This window comes from Paramisgurnus dabryanus, chromosome 13 (assembly GCF_030506205.2).
Source record: "Paramisgurnus dabryanus chromosome 13, PD_genome_1.1, whole genome shotgun sequence".
NCBI classification, from domain to species: domain Eukaryota; kingdom Metazoa; phylum Chordata; class Actinopteri; order Cypriniformes; family Cobitidae; genus Paramisgurnus; species Paramisgurnus dabryanus.
This window is the reverse complement of record NC_133349.1, coordinates 19,313,892-19,335,194: the sequence shown is the minus strand read 5'-3', so window position 1 is coordinate 19,335,194 and position 21,303 is coordinate 19,313,892. Positions and strand designations below refer to the sequence as shown.

Here is a 21,303-nt window from a genome sequence, read left to right as displayed (position 1 = left end):
TGTTTATAGTGATTGATTTGTGTATTAAAACAGACACAATGCTTATGATAATAAATGGTGTTAATTTAAAACTCATGCACAAATGAAAAGTTTGAGGCCCAATTTGGCACAATTTTAGCAGTTAATTCCTGAGAGTGAGAAAGGAGAAGCTTAACAATACTCCAGGCAAATATCAAAATTACCCCATGATGTACTCACCCTCATGCAATCCGAAATACATATGACCATCTTCTTTCAGACAAACACATTTACAGTTAATTTAGTAAATGTCCTTGCTTATGGGAGAAAACAGGGATCAAGGAACAACTTCTGACTTTAAGGCCAAAAAAGTGCATCCGTCCTTCACAGAAGTAATCCACACGGCTCCAAGGGGTTAATAAAGGTCTTTTGCCATGTGATATTGTAAGACAAATATCCATATTTTTAAACTATAATAACTAGCTTCCGGTAACAAAGCTATCTTATCCTTCATTAAAAAGCTTGAAAGAGCAAGGACATTTACTAAAATAACTCCAAAATGATGGACACGTATCTCGAATTGCTTGAGGGTGAGTTTATCATGGGGTAATTTTGATATTTGGCTGGAGTATCCCATAAAGGCTAAAGCACACTGATCCAACAAACACCAACAAACTCATTTATTATGAAATCAGTGTAAATTAACCTTGACTCTCTCTGAAACATTGGTTCCCTCAATCATTAAAAGAGCATCTATCTGGTAACTTGGTAGCGCTTTTCTCTTACTTTTTAATAGTGGAGGCCTTAAATCCTCTAAGCAGTCTGCTTGACTGGTGTGTGGTTTAAGTGTAATGAAATGTTAAACTCTCTCTGGGGACAGGAGACAAACAGTATAACAGCGGCATTCTATTGATTTTCTCTCATTCAAATGAGAGAAAAGGGACTTTCTGGAATACTTTGAAAGAAAAAAAGCTGCAGGCAATGTATTACGCAACCTCTTAATCCATTGGTGAATTGTTTTGTAATAACTTATCAGGTTTCAGATTTAAAATGTATCAGATTTTATTGATTGTTTTCCCACAATATAGCAGATGAAAAAGGAAATGCAGAAGAAAAAAATAATGAAAAAATAAGATAAATTTGCAGCATCTTAGTAATGTTATGATACACAAAAAGAAAGATCAATAATGCTTACATATAACGCAACATGATCATATAACTCCTTAAATTGTACACATTACATCATAGATGACAAATGCAATTTTTACAATGAATGAGCTGTAGATTCAACACAATTTTACAATTGCATTTTTCAGGGTCCCCACACTTTTTGACCTATAGATTAACATGATCTTTTGATCAATCCCAGTAATTTCGAATTTGAATATGATTACAGGAAAATGATTTTTTAAATTGTTTCAAGAGATTGTTTGGATGATTTCTGTTTGCATGTCAATTTCAATTTGTAAGTCCATAGCAATGTCTGAATTAAAAGAAGTGTCCAACACAACCTTCAAAGATAATGTTGTCACACTGGGTCGTGGACAAGTTTACCCAACAAAAGTGCTCATAAATATGTCTGATGAAATAGATTCACTTTAGAAATTACCATTATTCATCTCATTCTGCTCATTTCAATGACTTTTACAAGCTTGAAAATCACAATTTTAAAATGTAAAAAAGACTGTGGGAACCCTGATTACGTTTTATCCATATCATATTACTCCACATAATATGTTATATTCAATATCATTACATAATTTATATATTATAATATTACAAATATTTAGCAATAAAACAAGTACTGTTTTTAAAGTAACATAGCATGGCACAGAGAAACACATTTATTGTTGTCTAATACTAAAACTTCTTGATTTTCTAATTAGGTGTGTTTTACATACGTTTACTGTATGTAGACTTTTACTGTTCTGTAAAGATTTACAGTTCTTGGTTTTCACAACACACGTGCCACAGTTTTGTTGTAAAACAGTGGTACATGCTGAATGTATTTAAAAGGCGCTCTAAGCAAATCTGTGTGACATCACTTCTTGTTGACGTTTGAAGTGTTGTCAAATAAAACGAAGCATAGCTAACTCCTCCCCTCCCTTGTGTGCTTTCTGAACGAGTCGTGAACGCGCCCAACCCCCACTCCCAAATCCTAGAACACTTTGTTATGTTTCGTGGTGGTAGGTTTGACCACTTTGTTTTTGTTGCAGTTTGTGGAGCCTGGGCTGTCTACAGAAACCGTGTTTTTACAGTGTGTTCAGGGGACAGGCAGCTAGCAGATATTGAGGAGATGTTTACTCTATGAAACAAAAATGTTTTATTGCTTAAAATGTGTGAATTTGCTTAGAGCACCTTTAATTGTAATGCATTAGGTGTGTGTACTCACTGGCACAGCATTTCAATGCATTTTTGCTTCCACAGCAACTTGAAATACCTGCCCAATATAATAAAATAACATCCCGTAATGAAGTTATTTTGCCCTAAATTATAGCTATATGCACCAAAATAGTTGTGCCTAGTCAATATAAGCCAAGCTCTGGATAATGCCAGCAAAGTTAATTTATCTGTGGTCGCAACAAGGGAGTATCATGTGCCATGCCACATTACATAGTTTATATAGTTACGCTAACCATATTACTGAGACCAAGGCTAGTTGTCAAAAGGGATATATTTTAGTACCTGTAAGGTTTTGTATATAAATACCGACTTATATATAGATATGTTCTAGATCTAGATAAGAAACCTTGTAAATGAAAATAATGTACAATAGTTTGTGAATTCTCTCCTTCAAACTACTGTAAAATTCCAATATTGAGTAAACAAATGAAACCATTAAAACTAGTGGTGGCCGGTGACTTATCTTCTGAGGGGCGGAAATTCAAAATATGTGTTCGGTAGTGTCATATGTTTTGCTCATCATGTCAAAATGTGTGTTCATTGCGTCATTTGAACCACGTGCATCATTTGTAATGTCATAATATGTGCCTGCTGCTGCACTCGCGTTTATGATTAAAAAGAGACTCTCACGTTCACAAAATACTCGCAAGACACAAACTTAACACTAAACTCTGATTACACATAAGATTAAGCAAGTAACTGGCAAACGTGAGCGTCTATTTTATCATAAACCTCTTTGAAGCGTCAGCAGCAGGCATGTTATGTGATGCACATAGATTCACATGACACAAACACATATTTTGACATGACGAGCCACACTCATGATGGGCTAAATACATGTTGTGATAAGCTTCGTATCATGCGCCCTGGGAAAAAGAAGTCACCGGTCACCACTGATTAGCACACATTCAGTAAAATGAATGCCCATTTTACAATAAATATACCAAATTATTTTGTCATGGGAAGAGGATAATTCATCGGGGTCATAGGAAATAACACTTCTATTGGGGCAAGTTGTATATATTTTTTAAAATCTATGTTTCTTTATTATTGACAACTAGCCTAGATCTCTTTTGCATGTATAGTATATTAGTTATATAAATGCCCTTAAAAGGGATAGTTCGGCCAAAAATTATTTTAAACCAACGATTTACTCAAGCTGTCCAAGATGAATATGTCCATCATTTTTCAGCCAAACATATTTTTTGTTTTGTTAGAAATATCCAAATTTAAAACTTAATAAACGAAAATATCTAGCTTCCGGTAACACCGCCATCTTAGACTCCTCTGTATTCAGGAGAGAGTATCAGCGTAGTGTACGCACTTTTCTTTGTGACGTATGACAAATTCGGTAGGGCAGGGGCACAGAGCTGCAGCACAGAACGGTGACCCCGTAACTTTACATTTGATTAACTGAAAGATCTAAAACATTTTCTAAAATAACTGAAAATGTGTTCGTCTGAAAAATGATGGACATATGCATCTCGAACTATCCCTTTAACTCCCTTTGCACAACAATCTGAATATGCACTTTCTCGATGCCCCCCGATCTTTCCTCACTACACCACACCATTTTGCCTGCACCCATTTTGCCTGTTGTGAAAAAGACACATGGTAAAAGTCACTTCTGTAAGGTGTAAAGTTGAGGTACTAATATGCACTCTTTGGTACCATTATGTACGTCCATTATGTACTAATAAAAGTATTGTTGGATTTACATAATTCAGTTATAGACACTGGTGCCCCATGATTGAAATAAGTTTTCTTAAAGGGGACATATCATGAAAATCTGACTTTTTCCATGTTTAAGTGCTTCTACCAAACTTATAGTAGTAACCATTCTCTGAACGCATGTGAAAAAATAGGTCATTGAAATTTGGCTCCCCTGTGATGTTATGTGTGGGGATAATACCACCCCTTGATCTGCACTATAAAACCACAGCACTGCCATTTAGTGCAGAGATCAGCTTATTTGCAAAAAGGAAACACCCAAAAATGCCAAATTTTTCCTCACGCCTACAAAGTTGAAATTTTAACATGCTATAATAAATTATCTATATGGTATTTTCACCTAAAACTTTACATGTCCCCTTTAAAATAAACTTAACATGTTACCTCTGCGGATACCTCATTTTATTTAAGATAACTTATTTCGATCATGTGGAACAGATGTCTGAATTACTGAACTGAATTACATAATTTTCTAAATTTTCTCAGTGAAGGTGCAAAGATGTATTTTTTGAAAGGGACACTCCACTTTTTTTGAAAATATGCTCATTTTCCAGCTTCAATAGAGTTAAACGTTTGATTTTTACCATTTTGGAATCCATTCACGATCTCCGGGTCTGGCAGAACAACTTTTAGCATAGGTTAGCATAATCCATTGAATCTGATAGGACCATTAGCATCACGCTCAAAAATAACCAAAGAGTTTCGATATTTTTTACTATTTAAAAGTTGACTCTTCTGTAGTTACATCGTGTACTAAGAAGACCAACAGAAAATTAAAAGTTACGATTTCTATGCCGATATGGGAAGGAACTATACTCTCATTCTGGTGTAATAATCAAGGACTTTGCTGCCGTAACATGATATTACGCACTGCCAGAAATAGTCCCCAGCTTTTGAAAGTAACCAGGGTGACTACTTTCAGGCGCTGTGTAATATCATTGCACCTCCTGCAGCCATTGTACGACAGCAAGATTATTACGCCAGAATGAGATTATAATTTCTAGCCATATCAGCTTAGAAAATAGCAACTTTTAATTTTCTGTCAATGTTAGTACATGATGTAACTACAGAAGAGTCAAGTTTTAAATGGAAAAATATCGAAACTTTTTGGTTATTTTTGAGCGGGATGCTAATGGTCTAATCAGATTCAATTATTATGCTAAGGTATGCTAAAAGTGCTAGCGCCAGACCCGGAGATCAGCTAAATGGATTCCAAAACGGTAAAAATCAAATGTTTATACTCTAGAGGACCTGGAAAATATGCATATTTTAAAAAAGAGTGGAGTGTCCCTTTAAAGGATACCACCCTAGTGACAGCTATAGGGAGCATTTTTTATCATTTTCATTGAGTCATTTTCATCTGATTATGATCAATGAGAAGCTTACATGACCCAACCCAATGATTTAACCAAAGGAAATGATAAAGCCTGAAATGTAATGCTCCTCAAGCATACATTTATTGAAGTTATTACAACTTGTTAAAGGAACTCACCCTTTACTGCCTGGACAATATTTCCAAATGATGAAACCAACCCCAACCACAATCGCAATCCCGATCCCAATCCCAATGAAAACAATCTTTAAGACAGGTAACCTCTCTGAAATACATAAAAACAGAAGTGTTAATTAAAAGAAGATATAAACTAGGCAAACTAAAAAGTAAAATAACATAAAAACTTTAGCCTAAACACTGTACTGCTTTGACTGTGATCTTCATTATTACCATCTTTTTTGTCTTCTTGACCATTACCATTTTTCTGGGGCTCCAGGGCTGTGGAGTTTTTAGGTACTTGAGACAAAAACATAGACAAAAGCACATTTTTATCATCTACAGTGAAAGAAGCTCTTAGTATGAAAAGGTCAAAAATCGTAAGTAGGCTACTAACCAGCAAACATGACTGTACAATTAAACTGTAACAGAATAAAAAGTTTTGTTAGAATGATCCAAACGATACCAGGTACCCTGCATTTTATTATCCACTTTTAATTACTACTGTATTAATGTACAGACACTTCATACCAACGGCTTGGTGGGGCAGACAATCTGCCATTCAACGTCCTCACAGATGCTCAAGGTCAAGTTCTTAGCTGTCATCCCCCCAGTTGAATCTTTAATAAATTTTCCATTCTACACACAGAAAACTCAGAAATTACAAACAAATTTCATATTCATTAATATTATTTTTAATTGTACAGTTAACATGTAAACAAGCTCACCGGATAGTACCATCCATGTTCACATTCACTTGTTAGATGATTCATCGGAGGCGAAGTGTATGTGTATCCATTTGCTGTACAAAGTTTTTCACACAGTATTTCCTGCGCTGTAGGACATTCTGTCAAATACAGATCACAGTTTCTTAATAAAGTTATGTGTAACCATCGCTTACGTTATCACGATCTTTCATTACGGACACGAAACGCCTAAATGTATTAATTCATCCGGCGCAGGAGCTTTTTTCCAAATCAATGCATTTTGTAGTAACGTTAGACTAATGCGCAAAAGTCAACTAAACAATCGTCGACTCTTACCCGGTATTTCGGAAGCCAAGCAATATCCTGCCGATAAAAACAAGCAAATGATTATCATCATCATCCGATGGGTCGCTGCTGTCAATGTTGCCAACGTCCCGTATTTCTTTTATTCAGAGCTCATACCAGGAAGACGCTCCAGCAATGAATAGTGGAATAAGTTGAGCGGAGACTTGGTTTTAACATGGCTCCTCCTTCATTTTGTCCTCCTATCCCCGTGTCACCTTTTTTGCTTTATCTCCTCCTAACTTTCCCGTCTCTCTTTCATGCAAGTTGTGCTCACTCCGGGTTGGAAAAGGGATGTGCATCGATGCATCGCGTACCCATAAAAAACCTGTTTGAAATCGATTGCAAGACTCCGATTCTGTGTTTCATGCACGAGTTTGACTCGTTTATAACGTGCATTTAAAAAAGCAACAATCGTCAAACACAATCATTCAAAATATTCTTTATTATCATGAAAATACCTGAAACAATCTGAAGAACAGCGATATAAAGGTCTCCAGATATTTCCTGGACTAGCGTTTTGAAAATGCTACTTCATGTGTGGCACAAATGGAGTTTCTGCATGGTAGCGCCTTCTGGCTTTTTGAAGTGGTGCCACCGTAATTCATTCAAATCATGATTCAAATTCATTCATTGAGAAAATAAAGCACTTCACAGTAAGACTGATGTTTATCCTCTTATTTAAAATATTCGTTAACGAATAATCCAAATGTTTACTTTCTACAAAAATTTCCTTTACCATTAGGACACATTTATTGTTAAATTGTAAAGTTTATGTGACTAAAATATGCAAGAACACATACTTGGGGGAAAACATAAAAAATAAAATGTTATAACTATTAAAAAGCTATCTAAAATCCCCCCACACCCCTGAGATCCCCCCATGGGAATTTCTGCCATTTCCAGCCATTCCAGTTAAAGACCAAACGGCTACTGTATTTGTCACACTGACTTGTGGACAAGCATGCATAAAGAGAATCATCGGGAAATAATATTTATTTAAAAACCCGATTCCCATGTTTAATCTTAACTTTTTACTGTTGCTCAAGACCAAGTTTCACGTGCTGTCGCTCGCAACATCTAGGTAAATGCTGCACCCTTGTGGGCACTTTCCACAGTCCCGTCAAAGAAAGAGCTTAAAAATGTAAAATACTCTGAACTTTTTTATTGACATTTTTATATTTCACATTCTTTATAATGTTCTTATTAAAGCATTTGACCATAAACATTTACAGTTTCCTAATTTAAGTAATTTTTTTAATGCACCAAGAATTTTTTATGTTTTGCCACCACTCTGTCGAAACATGGAGTATATTTGTGTGACAAATAAAGACATTTGTTCAAGCCTAATAATAATAATAATAGAATAGGAAGAGAAATCAAATAATTTGAATATCACACAGTATAGATTTACTTTAGTGATAGGACACGTAGAGGGATGTGTTCACTGCCATTAGAAAAAACTGGATAGACTTTGTGATTAAAATGTTGAGTGAATGTGTGCAAATGTGTGTCTGTGAGAGGATCAGAGAATGAAACCTTTCCTGTGTCCCAGTCCAAATCATCTCTGATCCTCTGGAGTTTATCTTTCAGTGAGAGGATGGTAAGTGATTGTGTTAGAAATTCTATTTCATAATGATCACTAATATATCCAATTTTCCAAATATGATTCTTACTTCCCCTGACACGGTTTTCTATTATACCAACTCCAGTCTCCACTCACTAACCTCAATGTGTCAGGAATTTTCAATGAACGAACAAAAGTGCAGACACAGATAGAAAAAACACTGATATTTATTAACAACAAGAAAACTAAACACTAATGGGACAAGACTAAACTTTGTAACATTAAACAAAAACTGGACTACCTAGACTAATATAGACCATTTTAAAAGATGTAAACAATACTGGTCCAGAAGCACTTCCTGTTTAAGTTTGTGACTAATTTTTTAAATTCACACATATATCATTATCTTTAAGATGTTTGTTTAACTTTTTGACTCCGTTCTATATGTTCTGTTGGTTGTATTTTATCCCAACTTTTATTTAGTGTAAAAAACTGAAACAAGTGCTTCTGGACCAGTGTTGTTTACATCTTTTGAAATGGTCTATTGACAGGATTAACAGGAGCAAAAAACAAGAACTCAACACAACAGGAACAGAACAAAATGAACGTAGACAGAACACAGAGCACAAGGACTTAAATCGGGACAAAATAAATTACATACACCTGGAAATCATTACAGGTAAGGGATCGGAAAAAGTGACGAGATCCGGGAAATGCGTGGTCAGAATAAACCAATACTAAAACCACGCATCTCCCACATAAAACATGGTACTGCCAGGACCCATTTACAGAGACTAGATATAATTTAAGACATAATTCTGACAGGATCCTGACACAATGTCACAGCAGTGTGATCCTGAGTTAAAGCCTTTAAAACCTTGATCAAAAGGTATCACAAATTTTTTTTTGGATTATCAGGAAGCTTTGATAACAGGGAATCAGCTCCACTGTATTCATCTTCACAATTATAATCACCATCATCATCACAGTATTCATTGTGTAATTCATAATTTTCATGTAAATCAAAATAAATGTCCTTATTTTCAAACTCCTTCATCATTGTTACATAATAAGATTTTCTCATCATCATCTTCTGCTTCCTTTTCTTTGTCATCCTCATTTCTTTCATCATCTTCTTCTTTTGCAATGTCTAGATCACACTTTGTATTTACAAAATATTTTAGACTGGTAAGATCATCAGATAACAAGCCAGATTTTGATGCTTTGTTTGGGTCCAGAAGAGAAAGAGATCATAAAAAATATACAGAAAAGGATGTGGCGTGGTTACAAAAACTTGTGTACATTTAATGTTATTGAAACTACCCATTTAAATTGGACTGTAGTCATTATATAATTTTGTAAGTATCAAGATTATAATTTTAACAAACATGTTATGCTCAGATTATGCTTTTCATTGCAAATACTGCAAAACTTACTGTATCAAACAATGCTTTGCATCTTCTCCCAGACATTAAACTTCAAATTGCCCAGATGTTTTGCCACATCCATCAGAGTTCCAGAAATGTTTTCTGGGAATTGTGGTGTACTCGTGTATCGGGCTCTGGAATAACATTTTGGAATCAGTAAAGTTTTGAAATTGGATTAAAAAAAGAATAGTAAAGTGCCGACTCAACTTTCCATAGTGTTAGTGAAGTTCTAAAAAGAAGATCATGAAAGTTATGAAAAAAAGTTTAAAAGTTTAAAGTTAAAACTCCATATAATGTCCAAACCAATTTTGGCTAATGATTTGTATATGTCAAACCTGTAAGAATAAAATGTCTAGAGCTTTTACTTGCTCATTTGTGAATGTGATTATGTCTGAAAGAACTGATATTTCCGTCATCATCTCTTTACTCTTCTTCATTATCTGACTCTTCTGTTCCTCTTCCTCTCTCTGTGCAGCTATCATGGCTGCCTCTTCATCTCGAAGAAACTGGTGAAGCGTCTTAAAATTTATCTTAATCTGCCTCTCTGTGCTTGGTCTAAAACTCGAATTGCAAACAATCAAAGGGGATATTAGATACTAACGCAATAAAGCAATATAGTTCTTAATTCACCAGGGGTGTAAAAAGTATTTTAAAAATTATATGCTAGTGCAAGTACAGATACTCAATTAAAAGTCGAAGTACCTAGCCAAAAATATATTAGGTAAAAGTAAAAAAGTACTACATTAACACCCCTGAAATTCACTGACTTCACATGACTTTTATAAAAAGGTTATTCCAAATAACATAAAATAAACATGCAGCATAAAAATGCAATGCTATTTGTAAAACCAATGTAGTACTTCAGAAACAATTTGTCATGATCAACAGCTGGATGCCCTTGATGTCCACCAGGGGGCACATGGTATTCACTTCTGCTTGAACTTCAATTCCCATAACCCATTGCCTGGTCTCATTGTTCATCCAGTCAGTTCATCCAACCTATATTTAAACCCTGCTTATTCAGTTTATCTATGCAAAGACTTGTTAATATCATCTGCTATTTTGAGTGCTTTCTGCATTTATGTTTTGCCTGTTTGTATTACATCCCAAATAAAGATTACATTTGGATTCTCAACCCTTTGTGTCTTGAAACAATTTGTGACACAATTCAACAAAATGGTTACCAAACAATTTAACTTTAAATTTGTTTAATTTAAATAAATTTGATTGATATACACAAAAACTTAGTGGTGCAGCAATACTGAATGTTAGGTGAGTGTTAAGAGTAATATACAATGGTTTCAAGTGCACAGGAACTATGCTTTATAAATAGATATACACAATGGGAAGGTTTCCTGGACAGGGATCAGACTAGTTCTAGACTAGAATAAAATAAATGTTAGAGCTGTCCAAACTGAAAACAACTTGCACTGAGATTTCTTTAAATACATCAGTGCCCTTTGTTTTGCCTCAAAATGCACACAATTAATGTTTTTAGTGGCATGTTTGTTAAAACTAGTTATATTATAAACTAAGATCTAGTCCTGATGTTGGCTAATCCATGTCTGGTAACCACCACAATATACGTTTCAGGTTGGCAGTATATTTTAAGTAGTTTATAAAAAACGACTCTATAGGTTTAATAATAGGTTTTTGCTAACCAACTTTGAATGTGGTTTGAGAAAGATCTCACAAGTATAAATGCACTTCTTTGAGTCAGACTGAAGCATCCTGATTGTTTGAGATGAAGTGTGTACTTTCTGGGACTTTAGATGTTTGCCCAAGGGCAGGATTTGCATTGCGTAAAAATGTCAGCTTATACAGCATACAAAGAAATAATGATGACAGAATTTTAGGTTGAACTCCACTTTTTTAATATGTAACAGATGCATCTTACCTCAATGTGCTCTATGGTTTGATCATTATTGAGCTGAATGGGTTTAAACAGCTTCAGTTTTTGTTGTACTAACTTAACCCCATACCAGGAGGCCCCCTTGCTTTTAACTTCATGCAGCGCTGCACTGACAGATTGGTGAGTGACATCACTGCCGTAAGAGCCTTTCGAAAGCATAATAAGCTGTCTGATCTCATTTATAGTAGCCGAAAAGCAGTAGGCGAGGCGAGTAGGGCCCTGTCCCAAATGGCGCACTTCATGTGGACTTTCGGTCTTGTGGCCTTAATTTTTGTGCATGCTCTCTTAGTCTAAGAGTCCGTTGGGTGTCCCATCGGTCATTTTTATGCTCTGAAGTGTGCTCATCAGCGCCCCCTTTGCACTCTTGATTTGGTCTTTGCCGAAATCTGCCCTGCTGCAGGCTCTACGCACTTTACCGACCTAGTAGTCCTTGCGAAAGCGCAATCAGATGACGGATGGGAGGAGTTCACATTAATGGGCAACATCTCTTCCTATTTCCTGCATGATGCTCAAGTCTATCCCAAAAGACTCCGGTGGTCCCTCGTGGACACGTGTCAATGGTCCCTAAGGTCTGCACTACTGTACATAATGTCATCAAAGTGTGGACTCTGATGAAGTCCAAAAGCCTGGAGTGTGCCATTTAGGACAGGGCCTAGTACGGGGGTCTCCAACGGAGTCTGTGAAGTGCCCACCAAACCACATTCTTGTAATAGTCTTAATTGTAATATTTATTTTATATTAGCTTGGCTTGGTTTACGTATGTTAACATTTTAAACAATACTAAAACATATCACTAAGTGAAATAAAATAAACAAGTAAAACAAAAAAGTTTTGAGTAGACTATATCAAAAAGTCGTTTTATACATTGTGGTAGCTCTTGCTCACAAAAAGGTTGGAGACACCTGGGCTGGCCTAGTATGTCCGAATTCAAAGGGTGCATCCAAATTCAGGGTCTGGATCCTTCTAAGGCTGCAGACTTTGAAGGCAAGACTCTGTAATTAAAGGCTGCAGCCTCTGAAGTCCACAAAGGGAACTGACATGAGACGGTCTAGCCTACAGGGGGAGTCAGGGGGCAACACAACGGCTGAGACTTATCAGACTTAAAAATAAACATGGAGCCAGATTTTATTTTAGAAAAAATGACACATTGATGTAGATTAAACTACCCAACAGTATCTAAAATTTACCAACCTTAGAAATATACAAAAGTAACCACAACATTATGACCACCTGCCTAATATTGTGTAGGTCCCCCTTTTACACCAAAACAGCACTGACCCATCGAGACATGGACTCCACTAGACCTTTCTATCAGAACCAGTATTCACTTTTTCAGCAATTTCAGCTACAGTAGCTCGTTGGTTGGATTGGACCACACGGCCCAGCCTTTGCTCCCCATGATCAATGAGCCCTGGCTGTCACAGGTCCAACACTTTCCTTGGAATTCCTTGGTCCACTTTTGATAGGTAATGACCACTGCAGACCGGGAACACCCCACAAGAGCTATAGTTTTGGAGATGCTCTAACCAATTCATCTAGCCATCACAATTTGGCCCTAGTCAAAGTCAGTCAGATCCTGCTTTTAACACATCAACTACCTGTCCTCAAAGTTGATGCGTAAGGATCTGAATGACTTTGACAAGAGCCAAATTGTGATGGCACTTGTCATTGTGATTTTCTGCTGGTTTGGCATGTTCTTGACAGAGCCTCATAGCGTGTTTTTGCTTTTTCATGAGGACGGATATTTCTTTAAAACCGAGCATGTGTGGGCGGGATTTTTTTAAATATTATTTAAAATCAAATATTAGCTGTCCTTGCTAATACTCTACTAGCGTGTTTTACAATATAACCAAGGCACTTCAATAAAAACGTTTATTTTGTGGAAAACACTGATTAAAATTGGAGAAAATGTAACCACTGTAGCACAAAAGAAAATTACAATTAAAAGTTTTGTATTTGACCAGCAACTATACAAGCGGTGTAAGCACATAAGCACTATTATATTGTAACATTTTTAGAGGAACTAATAAAAAGTGCTTTAGCTATACATGACTGCTGAAATCAATTGATGTGAAGCATTATGTAAAAATAGTTTATATACATTTATAACATTTCATTTTGGCCTATGACAATAAATTGTTTGGTCTGTACAATAACACAAATATTGTGACCCTGCCTCTATAAACCCAACTAAAGTCAAAGTTTTCTACTACAATCAAATCATCCTACATACCGTAAATAACATAATCTGAAAATACAACACTGATATCTTTAATATTGACTGATATGTCAAAACATTTGATGCCTAGATTTCACAGTCAGGGTCACATTACAATTAACAGCAGTGTGTGTGATTAAGCAAAAAAAGTCCTCAATGAATTACAGTGTATTTACTACAGCAAATGTTTATTTTTTCTTCATGTCTTTTTTTATGAAGAAGAGCTTATTGTCAATGGCACACCCTCAGTCACCGGCGTCAGGAAGTAGTCTCTGTTATGCAGGTAAATGCCCTCCTTTCCCTCTTGCTGATCAGGAAGGAAACTTGGTTGTTGCTGTTTGTGGTTGATAGGAAACATCAGAGACATTTCCTCCTCTGGAAGCCACTCAGAAAGTGTGGTAGGAGTAAGAGGGGGAGAGGAATGAGGTTGGGAAGAACAAGGCAAACTCTCTTTTCCTACTTTAGACACAAAACGCAGCTTATACCTGAGAAACAGACATGGTAGAAAGAAAACACGGAGACAGGTGAGGTGATTTGCAGTCTTTTAAATCATTATTTTACAGTATATAGCAGGTTTGTAACATGAGTAAGGTGAGTAAAAAAAGTGCATAAATCACTAAATGCATAATAAAGATGTAACAGTGAAGAGTTTTACCTGAAGAAATAAACTGTAAGTATCAGGAGGGATACAAAACAACACATCCCACAAATCCACAACACATACATCCATACTGCAGTGCTATCAACAGCTCCAACTATGATCACTGAACCTGAAAGAAAGTAAAAGCTTAAAGGACAAGTTCGGTATTTTACACTTAAAGCCCTGTTTTCAGATTGTTTATGATGAAATAGAACAGTTTTGACTGAAATTTCGACATATGCGGCTGGCTGCCCCGAGAATTTTCGGGTGTTTGTTGTTTCACCTCCCACCTCTACAATGGGCCTATAGGTGCACAGGAACAATCCTTCCTAAAATGCATTAAACTTTCGCTTACAAAGACGTGAAACTCACCGAGTGGTCAGGGGTGTTTACTGATATGCTCACACAAAAATCGCTGCAAAAGATGCTTTCCAACAAGTGTTTTACCATTCGTTGTTAACTTGTGGACCTATTTTTCCAAACGCCTCACATCCGTATATTCTTCCGTTGAGAGCTTGAATAATAGACACTCCAGCCCAGTTGGTGGCGATAATCCTCCTTTGCCAATTGCAAGAATAGAAACAAAGTTCCCGGCGCGGAGTAATACCGTACCTCACAGCACATCTAATACAAGTCAATGGAGTTGGACAAAACCTGTTGGAATGCGTATTTTGCAGCAATTTTTGTGTGAGCATATCAGTGAACACCCCTGACCACTCGGTGAGATTCACGTCTTTGTAAACGAAAGTTTAATGCATTTTAGGAAGGATTGTTCCAGTGCACCTATACCCCCATTGTAGAGGTGGGAGGTGAAACAACAAACACCCGAAAATTCTCGGGGCAGCCCCATTATGTAGAAATTTCAGTCAAAACCATTCTATTTCATCATAAACAATCTGAAAACAGGGCTTTAAGTGTAAAATAAAGAAATGGCACTGACATTTAGAGAGGAACATTTCAATTACAGCACATTGTGAAACTGTGCTATTAATAATTTCCTGTGTTTTATTCAGTAAAGTACCACATTATTCCTTATCAGCTCATCATTGAATTAACAGATGTGTGAGCATCAACCCCTGAATTAGAACAATGATGTTTATGCCATGTTCACTTAAGGGTCATATCCACCGACTCACCAACATCAGAACCTGCTCCAGAACCCCCTGAATCTTCAGGAAACATCTCCTGCAAAAAAGTGAAAGACAAAACAGGCATGAGGTGTGTTGGTTACTATGTGTATGTGTATGTGTGTGTGGATCAATGTTGTGTGGATTTGCAATGTATTATAATGATTGGACATACCCAGCTATTGTTTTCAAAAGTTGGACTAATTTCGGGAACTACAGAGAAACACACACAAAAAAACCAAATATATTTAAATGCATAAATGAAATCATCTTTGGTGTAAATGAGAGATTTCTTTATACAATGTGCACGTACGAACCTATGGGTATTTTGTTGTTTGACCAGGTGAATCCAATGACTGTGTCAGTCCAATCACTCCAGATGCCAACAAACTCATCCTTGGCCCGAAGCTGAATCTCATACGGAGTGTTAGGCAGAGCATCAGAAATTGTCTTAGACAGTCGTCTTTCCCATAATTCACCTATTATCCCATCGATAAACTGGTACTAGAGAGAGCACATAGAAAAAATAACAAACTCAAAGCCAAACCCAAGATATATCTGTTTATAGAAACAATTGATGGGGAAGAGATGTGATTCATCTATAAGCATCATATTACATTTTCTGCCTGTTGTGGTCGGTATCTTAGCTGGAATTGCAGGTTGTAGAAGCCATGTTTCCAAGTACTGGGATACCACCAGGACACTCTAAGTTTATGGTTATGGCCTGTAACTGCTCTCACTTCTACATTGATCGGAGGGTCTGGCTTAACTACAGAGAAAATGTATTATTCTCCAAATGTGCTGTAAAGTATCTTATAAAAGGAGCTTGAAGTAAAGACAACCGTGACAACTTTACTTTTTAAATATCACATAGCCACTAGGACAAAGGAACAGAAGCACTCACTTATATTTGGTAACCTAAAGTTGATTTCAGGGCTGGTGGCGTTGCCCGCTGTGTTTGTCACACACAGTTTTGCCAAATATAGCGCGTCGTCACCTTCCTCCATAGGAAAAGCACACCAACATCGCGATCGAGAGAATGAACAATTGATTTGAGTGACATTATTTGAGAATCTTTGGAGAGAGAGAGAGAGAGAGAGAGAGAGAGAGAGAGAGAGAGAGAGAGAGAGAGAGAGAGAGAGAGAGAGAGAGAGAGCATTATTATTTTGTAAATGTTGTTTAAATCCAAAATACATTTTATTTATATATCCATTTTATATGTACATGTGTGTGTTTAAATATACATAATAATTACACACAGTACACACATACATTTATTTTGTATGCAATTAATCGCAATTAATCTTTGCCCAGCACAAGATTTAAACTTTACGTTTATGAATTTTTACCGTGTCAAGCTCAAAAAAGACAAAACACCAAAAGATCATGCACTGAGGTTTTCTGGAGCCGTAGGATAGCTTTGTGGGATCTTAAAATGGTGTCAGTTGTCTAGCTTGAAGACAACGTTTGGTCAAGAGACTCACTAAAACTAATGACATCTGATTATTCACAGCCAGCATAATTATTAATTTGACATTTTGAGATTTTTTGTAAACTTCACCTTTTAGGCTGTTTATCAAACAAGGATCTTAGCATTATAAAATGCACACAATTAAAAAAAAATGTTGATAAATAGCACTTAAAGTGTTTGGCTTGCAATCATAGAGGAACCACTTTAAGTGCTAAATAGAACCTATACCATACATAGGTGGTGCTATAGCATGACTAAAGAAACTTCAACATAGCACCATTTCACTAAAAATAGGTGCTCTATATCAGCAGTTCCCAAACTTTTCATTTTGTGACACACTCAAATATGTATTATTTATCCTGTCCTGACCATCCAAAATATTTTTAAATTGAAATATTAGAAAAATACACATTTTACCTCTTTTATAATTGAGTAGTTTTTATTTTCCTTTTTTCTTTTTTCAATAATGAAATGTAAGTTTAATTGCAATATCAAAATAATTTATGTTCAATTTATTTATAAAACACATTATTAATACAACAAATGTTGACCCCAGTGCTGTACATAGAAAAAGGCAAAACAAACAAAAGCTCCACATTAAAAATCCTATAATAATAAAACACAAAACCTTCAGTTTAAAGCAGCAATAGTACAAGCATGTTTTACTGCTAACCCCACACTAGTCTAATACTTTTGCTAGTCTAAACTATGAGCTGTGAACTTGGACTAAAGTTTTTTTTGTGTGTGTCATTCACCACAACAGCAAAGTGACTTTGCGTGACCCAACTTATCCCAATGTGCGACCCACAAGACCCACAGTTTGAAAACCCCTGCTCTACACACAAAGGGGTGGTTTCCCAGACAGAGATTAACTTAAGCCAGGACTAGTCCTTAGTTTAATTAGGAAATCTAACTAGTTTGAAAAAACATGCCTTACTAAAAAATTACTTGTGTGCATTTTGAGGCAAAACAAAGGGCACTGATGTATTTTAAGATATGTCAGTGCAAGTTGTTTCAGTTTGGACAGCTCTTACATTTATTTAAGTCTAGGACTAATCGAATCCTTGTCGGGGAAACCACGTCAGAGTGCCCAATAAACCACTTTTAGCATTTTTGCTTGTTCCCCCTTCAAACATCTACTGAATTGTTATTATTCTCTCCACACAGAAAAAACACTTGACCTAGCTCAAACCAGGGACCTTCTTGCTGTGAGGCAACAGTGCTACCCACTGAGCCACTGTGCCACCCTCTCTTTTTTTGTCCAGTTTTATAAATGACTGATTTTAAATGAACTAGTTATCTTGGTTTATTTACTTTACACACACTCACCCTTTTCTAAGAAGTAGATAACAGAGTGGCCGTGGGGTTACTGGTTGCTTGGATGTCCAATCACAGCGGACCTTGCTAGTGGGGAACTTCCTGTAGCAAGAGATGGTGGGTCTCTCTGGGGACACTGTAATAAAAAACAATGCAAGAATGTGCGCAATTCTGCGTATGTCCTTAAACAATACATCGGAGCATTTGTTTGTGAAAGTCCTCACCTCCCACACTGATGTTGATAGTTGAAATCAGTCTCTCTCCTTTGTAGCAGCTGTAATTTCCAGAATTGGCCAAGCTGAGATGTGGCAGTCTTAAAATCCCTCCTGTTCGCACTTGCCGGCCATTCCGAGTCCAGTGTGCCCGCTTTTTGATCCCTCTGGTCACCCTGGACCCTTCTTCTTCATACGAGTAGTCATCATATTCATCTTCCTCCAAAAAGAAATCTGTCCCCATGGTAACGCCATTGGCCTCTTCCTCTTGTCTAGCTCCTCCCACCTTCTCTGAATGGGTGAGTTGATCGACATCACGCAAGACACGACTCAACGTGGGTCGATCCTCTCTTGTAGTTATAGAGGGTTTAGCAGTAACCATCGTGTCTTTTTTAGCTTTGGTATATATACCTGAATCAATCTGTTTGTATGTTGTACCAGCTGAAGCAGTTCCTTTGATATAGCTCTGATTTATACTATTAACGTCAACATACACCGCATCTTTTTGGGTTGTAAAGCCGACAGTTACACCCTCAGATCTGTTTCTGAGTTTTTTATGCACAGTGGCTGAAACTAATGGGACATCATTTACAGTGACATCACCTCTGCAGCCAAGCACAACGTTGCTTCCTAACTTCAATACCAGAACTCCAGGAGGAGGCTCTGAAAAAGACAATTTTACAGAGACAAAGACCATTTTTATGGGTTTCACAGGCAAGGTGACACATAATATGTCACATGTCTGAGTATATATATATATTTCATAGTTCATTGGGTTAGTTAAATATGGGACAAAATTATGCAACAAAGAACTGCTTTTAATTTCAGTTCCTTTTACTGAGCGTAACTCCTCAGATTCATCACCACAAACACTCTTTCTTTCTGACTATTACTTTTTAAGTCTGACTGAAATGATGGCACACCAGTGGATGTGTCCACTTTTAAGGTAAAAAAAAGTATCTGAATACTTAAAATAAATAAGAATAACAATTAGCATATATAAGACAAAAAGTGTCAAAAATGTCTTTCATCAAATTGATTCGTGGCACTTTGTAAATGAGTTCGATATTAACAGGAAAATTCATCCGTTAATGTTTATTAATAGGCTAGTTTTGATTTTCTGCAGTGTAAGTTTACGTCAACTGCGTTTATATCTTATGGTAAACAGTTTTACAGATCCTGAGATAGAATTAATCAAAATACCAAGATAACGATTATCAAAATTACCACATCTACCACATAAGAGATTAACACATGATTGACACACATTAAATAATACAACGAAACTAAGGAAAATAACGTAGCACGTGAATCTAATCTCAAATATAAATTATATTCTAATGTTTAAATAAACGCTACAATGATTTATATCCAAGACACAAATTCAAAAAAACGCAATATTGTTTGTAAAATTTAAATGATGAATTACCTTTGCGAGGACACATCTCATTTTCATGGTGACAGTGAACTTTCACCGCAGATAAACATAGGAGTAACGTGAACGTTGATGGGCACCACATTATAAATGAAAACTTTCACTTCCAAAATTAAAGAGCCACAAAAATACTTTGAGTATGACGAAACATAATATCAACGCATAACGTTTAACGTGCTGAATGTTTACATTTTGCGCAGTCAACATTTAGACATTCTAATGAAAGAAACACTCATACAAATCATCCAATACAATAACGCTTCATTTCAATTCTCTTTGGTCTAACATAAATATTTTCAGTTCGGATCGGGATCTTGTATACGTATGTAAGAGACGAGTACAACCCCTTCCCCTCTCACTCTGCATATTAAACTATCTGTTACTTTAACAAATCCGCTCTTGCGAAACCCTTGAACCACAAAGACAAACAAGTTCCTATTTGACAAGGCAAAGAGCGTGAAACAAAGTATTTCTGTTTGCGGTCAGCTTTATAAAACTACATTATAGGGAAGAAGAGATGACCCAAGGTCTTAAAATCTGCTAGTCATCAAAGTTAAGTCCACAATACTGTACTTGCTTCTGATTTTTTTAATTTTATTAAATATGATGGAGAAAGCTATTTTCTGTGGTTTATTAAAAAATATGCCTTAATGTGACAAATTGTAAATAATTAAATGTAAATAAATATCAAGTCAGTAGTGACTTGACACAATTTATCAGAATAGGTGGCATCTTTAATATATATATATATATATATATATATATATATATATATATATATATATATATATATATATATATATATATGTATATATAGTATATATATATATATATATATATATATATATATATATATATATATATATATATAGTGTATATATATAAAAAATATATATATATATATATATACTACTATATATATTACTATATTAAAGATGCCACCTATTCTGATAAATTGTGTCAAGTCACTACTGACTTGATATTTATTTACATTTAATTATTTGCAATTTGTCACATATTTTATATATAAATTAAAGCAGTTAGTACATTTAAAATAACCACTTCTGCAAACAGTTAGTACCTCTTTATCACTTGGTATTTCAAAAGTTCTTAAAGGTATAGTTCACCCAAAAATGAAATTTCTGTCTAATGTTGTCAACCTGTATGAGTTTCTGTATTCTTTTAAAAACAACAAAAATTTGCTAAATGATTGTAACCACACAGTACCCATTTAATCTCATTGTAGCATAAAAAAATACTATGAAAGTCAATGGGTACCACCACCCGTGTGCTAGTTTAAAACAACATGAAGGTGTGTAAATGATGACAGAATTTTCATTTTTGGGT

The 21,303-nt window shown here is 35.8% G+C and overlaps 2 protein-coding genes across 2 annotated transcripts; both read right to left on the bottom strand.

The window, feature by feature from the left end:
- Positions 1-1,053: 1,053 nt before the first annotated feature.
- LOC141280024 (uncharacterized) lies at positions 1,054-6,781 on the bottom strand. Its single transcript, XM_073811721.1, has 7 exons — positions 6,625-6,781; positions 6,310-6,428; positions 6,113-6,220; positions 5,979-6,003; positions 5,816-5,881; positions 5,585-5,690; positions 1,054-3,954 (listed from the first exon to the last, which is right to left on the bottom strand). The coding sequence occupies exons 1-7, from the start codon at positions 6,686-6,688 to the stop codon at positions 3,921-3,923; spliced, it is 522 nt and encodes a 173-aa protein (XP_073667822.1). The 5' UTR covers positions 6,689-6,781; the 3' UTR covers positions 1,054-3,920.
- A 6,613-nt stretch (positions 6,782-13,394) lies between these two features.
- Positions 13,395-20,324, bottom strand: il6r (interleukin 6 receptor). Its single transcript, XM_065261059.2, has 10 exons — positions 19,951-20,324; positions 18,534-19,184; positions 18,322-18,445; positions 16,426-16,595; positions 16,139-16,290; positions 15,839-16,025; positions 15,697-15,734; positions 15,531-15,579; positions 14,410-14,524; positions 13,395-14,239 (listed from the first exon to the last, which is right to left on the bottom strand). The coding sequence occupies exons 1-10, from the start codon at positions 20,039-20,041 to the stop codon at positions 13,966-13,968; spliced, it is 1,851 nt and encodes a 616-aa protein (XP_065117131.1). The 5' UTR covers positions 20,042-20,324; the 3' UTR covers positions 13,395-13,965.
- Positions 20,325-21,303: the final 979 nt, after the last annotated feature.